Raw genomic sequence first — 4577 nt, forward strand, 5'->3', positions numbered from 1 at the left:
CTTCAGCCTGCTATTAAATAAGATCTGGAAGGATCTGTTACAAACTAAGGAATCTGGCTAGCAAGATCCTGGACTATGGGTTCTAAGTTATCCTGTGCATCCCTTTATCTTTTTTTTTTTTTTTTTTTTTTTGCATCCCTTTATCTTTAGGTGGGTTTAACATTCATTTACCCTAATAAGACACGGTATCTGTGAAATTTCCAAAGGAGATTTCTGTCTTTCCTCAAGGTTAGAAGTCCTTCCTAATTTTGATGTAAGATAGAACACTCCAGGACCGTAGCTGAGACCTCAAAACTGCCTATGTGACTAATCCAAGGAAATTAGTCCAGCCCGCTGGGTGAAAGGAACAGACCATGCCAAGGGCAAATAGAGGACTGCTGGCTCTGGACCTGAGCCACTAGAGGGCTCTGGTATTGTGTGGAATGCTTTTTCTTTGCAGGAAACCTTAAGGAGGTCTTCAAAATAAGAGGCAGTCCTGAGGACATCAGCTATATGGTAGATCTGAGACCAGATTATTCTGTCCTGAGACTCCTGCAACTGACCTTCTGAAAAAGTCTATAAATAGGCAAGGGAGTGGGTACTAGGTCCTGGCTTGTAGAATGTGCTACTATAGTTAGCAGGGACGCTATGTCCAAGAGGCCTTGTACCTTTACTCCCCTGAGAAAGGAAGTCATGACTTTCTTTTACTCTGCTATATCCACACTGTTCCCCCAAGAAACAATATAAAAAAGCCAAATTCACACTGTCATGATTAATTTATTGAAATTTTATAAAAACTCAGGCCAAGTAGAAGAATAAGGTACAACCCAAGAGTACAATTCTCTTCAGTGCTTTTTTTCTCCGTGCTCCTGTGGAACTGATGTTAAGACAGCCCCTTGCTCTCCACTAACCAGGCGGCATGGAAATACTCTTAAAAGTGAGGTCATGTGGATTTCAAGCTGGGGCCAGATCTCAGTCATTTCCTGAGGCATCTCAGGCGGGGAACAATTATTGACCACCCAGTACCTCTGTCAGAGGGAAAAGCTTGGTTTATTCAATCCTTAGAAAAGTTGCCACCCTACTCTGGTCAGACACAAAGGTACGTTGACAGGGTCCACAAACCACACAGTCTTGATTATAATGCACAGTGAGAAGGGTGCAGACATCAGGCATATGGGGCTCTCAACATGAGCCTGACCATCTCCTAGGTATGTCTCCTTTCCGTATTCCCCTTTTTGCCCCGGCATTTAGAGCCCAATTTCTGGGGAACTGAGAAGGAGAACATCATTATGAACACAGACCCTTCTCTTAGATTGGAGAAGGAGCCACATGAAATAAATAAGAATTGGGTTGAGAGGGAGAGGAGAAGGGAGGCCAGGGAATAATCCTTTGCCTCAAGTCTGGTGCACCTCATGGAACATCAGTTCCCGGGGGATGGCTGTTTCTGGACCAAACTTGGTGGCTGCCCGACGCTCAAAGGCAGCAACATTCTGTTTGACAACCTCATCAAAAAACATGGTGGCCAGCTGGGAGTGCAGCAGAGAACGAAATTCAAAGGAAATCTGGGAATGGGTAAGAGACAGTCAGAAACTGTTCAAGACCATGTTGGATAGTCCTTGGCCAATGCAAGGATACTATTCAATGCCACTTCTTCCCCTCCCCCTCTAGTTCCTTAGATCCCTTAGGACTGAGCACAGAGTATAAATCTGATGTAAGCTCAGACCGGTAGAAAGTGTCACTGATATGGGAAATGCTAAGTGCTAGCTATACTTAAAAACTGTCACTGTACCTCCACTCTGCCCCCACAACCCAGTTGTAGCCCTATGCTACACAGCCTCCTGACTCACCGAAAAGTCCACAGTGCAAGTTCGCGGGTAGGCAGGAATACCCGGACTGAATCGCCAAATGGTCTCTAAGTGGTTGAAGAGCTTGCCATCAGTGCAAACAGCCTAAAAGAGGGCAGTCAGGTAGTTAAACAATATTAAAATGGAATAATACCTATACTAGGTATAGGAGCCTATAAGAAAAAAATGAAAGATATTTTCCTTTCCTTATGTTTTATTAGGTAAGTACTTGACACATGGAGATAAAATCACTACAAAGAGAGCCAAAATAGCCCTTAAATGTAAAAACGCTAGAGAACACAAAAATGTTGCTGATTAATCCCTCCCAGCGCCTCACCTTGACCATGTGAGGTTTGACCATGGAAACAGCAGAGGTATAACGTTCCACAATAGGTGGAAAGCCAACCTCTAACTGGGCCTTTAGGTGACCTTTGCGGCTAGATACCACCAAAGACTTCTTACACCAGGGCACAAACTCCCGATACTCCTGGACATTGGACACCACTTCGTACATCTCCTGCATTGAGTACCTAGGGGAAGGAATCACAGAGAGAGGCCAAGGAACTGCCAGCTGGGTCAGGTTCCTGCCTGCCCTAAGTGCCCTCCCCACAGTACCTTTGCCCACTATTCACCATTAGGAACTAGAGATCCCAAAGAAGCCTGGATAAATGACTTCCCAAAAGCAAACATAGACATTTCTTATCTTAAGAGGGACTATTTAGGGGTGCCTGAGTAGTTCAGTCAGTTAAGCGTTCAGCTTCAGCTCAGGTCATAATCTCACAGTTCGTGGGTTTGAGCCCCGCGTCGGGCTCTGTGCTGACAGCTAGCTCAGAGCCTGGAGCCTGCTTCAATTCTGTGTCTCCCTCTCTCTCTGACCCTCCCCTGCTCACGTGGTCTCTCTCTGTCTCTCAAAAATAAATAAAAAACATTAAAATAAAAAAAGAGGGACTGTCTAGGGGCACGTGGGTGGGTGGCACAGCCAGTTAAGCATCAGTCTTGATCTTGGTTTAGGTCATGATCTCACGGTTTGTGGGTTTGAGCCCCACATCAGGCTCCGCACCATCAGTGGTGCAGAGCCTGCTTGGGATTCTATCTCTCCTCTCTGCCCCTCCCTAGCTTGTGCTTGCTCGCTCTCTCTCACTCGCTCACTCTCTCAAACTAAATAAATTTTAAAAATAAAAAAAGAGGGACTATCTAGGGGGAACACAGGCTGTCCATTTTACTGGTGATCACACAAAAACTCAGATCTTAGTTCTGTAATTTTATAACAATGTAGCCCTAGGTAAATTACCTGTGCATCCATTTACCCAATCTGTAAATCAGATGTAATAATAGTAACTGATTCATAGGTTTATTGAGAGGATCAAATGATAAAACCTATGTAAAACATTTACATTATTTAACTAGCCTAACTACCAGCAGTAGCAAGTGCTCAGTAAGTGTTAGCTATTGTGCTTTGTTCAGGATACATTTAAAAGGTCAGCAGAGAAAGTGGCTCAGTAGGTTGAGCATTGGGCTCTTTGATTTCAAGTCAAGTCATGATCTCATGGTGATGAGATCCAGCCCAGTGTAGAGAATTCCTCTGCTTGGGATACTGTCTGCCCCTCCTCCATTCACATGCACGCTCACTCTCTTTCAAAATAAAAAACTTTTAAGTTAAAAAAAATAATAAAAGGTCAGCTGAGAAATAATACCCTGTTTTCTTATAAGGCCCAGTTCTAGTCACATTTCGCTTAATGGACATGCCCATCAACCAAGAAGGGGGAAATGAAAGTTGGAAGGCTTGGAGGGAAGGATAAATGATCAGTAATAATAGCTGGGGAGAGGGATGGCCAGGGATGAATCTTGCCCACATTGCTACCCTTACATTCTAGCCTAGGTTTGGTCATTTGTTTGGAGAGGAAGGGAATGTGGAGGAATGCTGGACGGGAGGATGCTCACCCCATGATCCTACGCTCCGAGTAAGCTTTTCGCTTGTTGGTGAAGGGGGCAGCAAAGCCCATGAAGGAACGCCTGGGAGGTAAGCCAGCCTCAGCCGCCAAGACCTGGGCAGCCCGGGGCAAGAAGAGGCTGCAAGGCATCAGAAATCTAAGGATAAAAGGAACGGGGAGACGATGTCATGATTCTTTGTGTTCCTCAACCATTCCCAGGTGAAGGGGAAGTGGGGTGCATCCCGGAGGAAAGTCGTCCAGACAAGGCTTTCCCCTAGCACCTGCTGCAGCCCGCCAGACTCCCTGGCCAGGCAGTCACGAGTGCGAAAGGTCGAGGGCGGTTGAGGACAGTGCCGAGGGAGGAGATGGAAAAAGTAGGGTGCGTGCGAAGCGCAGTTGCCTTTAAGTGTAGGCTACGCTACTGCTAAAAGCTAGGACTCGTAAAAAGTAACAGTCCCAGGGGCCTCACCAAGCCAGGTGTTGCCAGGGCGCGAGCGAGGGGCATGCAGTGGTTGGGAAACCGCCCCGGGGGCTTCCCTTTGCGAATAACCTGCAAAAGCATTCCCCAAAGCTCTACATTAGACCTCTAGGTGCACCGGTGCCGCGCCTCGCGATGCCAGCCCCGCATCCCAGAAGGGCAACCCCTCACTCTCCAAATTCTGGGCCCTGGGAGACCCCCTTTCCACCCGCGCAAACGCCCGCACCTCCCTCTCACCTCATTGGTCGCGGCGGTCGCGGAGGGCCAGGGGGCGGAGCCGGGCGCGCGCCCCGGAGGAGCGCGAAGCCGCAACAGCGCTGGGCCGCCGCGCGCGTCCCGGCTGGG

The 4577-nt window shown here is 47.6% G+C and overlaps 1 protein-coding gene across 1 annotated transcript in view; it reads right to left on the bottom strand.

Annotated features, from left to right (window-relative positions):
* Positions 1–736: 736 nt before the first annotated feature.
* The window catches only part of COQ10A (coenzyme Q10A), a 4012-nt gene continuing 171 nt past the window's right edge, over positions 737–4577 (bottom strand). The window contains exons 2-6 of the mRNA XM_029955462.1: positions 4470–4572; positions 3765–3911; positions 2161–2353; positions 1827–1928; positions 737–1541 (exon numbers count right to left, since the gene is read on the bottom strand). Of these exons, the coding sequence (XP_029811322.1) occupies positions 1374–1541; positions 1827–1928; positions 2161–2353; positions 3765–3911; positions 4470–4572 (713 nt within the window). The 3' untranslated portion in view covers positions 737–1373. The remainder of the gene's footprint in view (positions 1542–1826; positions 1929–2160; positions 2354–3764; positions 3912–4469; positions 4573–4577) is intronic.

The sequence above is a fragment of the Suricata suricatta genome, chromosome 10, assembly GCF_006229205.1.
Source record: "Suricata suricatta isolate VVHF042 chromosome 10, meerkat_22Aug2017_6uvM2_HiC, whole genome shotgun sequence".
NCBI classification, from domain to species: Eukaryota; Metazoa; Chordata; class Mammalia; order Carnivora; family Herpestidae; genus Suricata; species Suricata suricatta.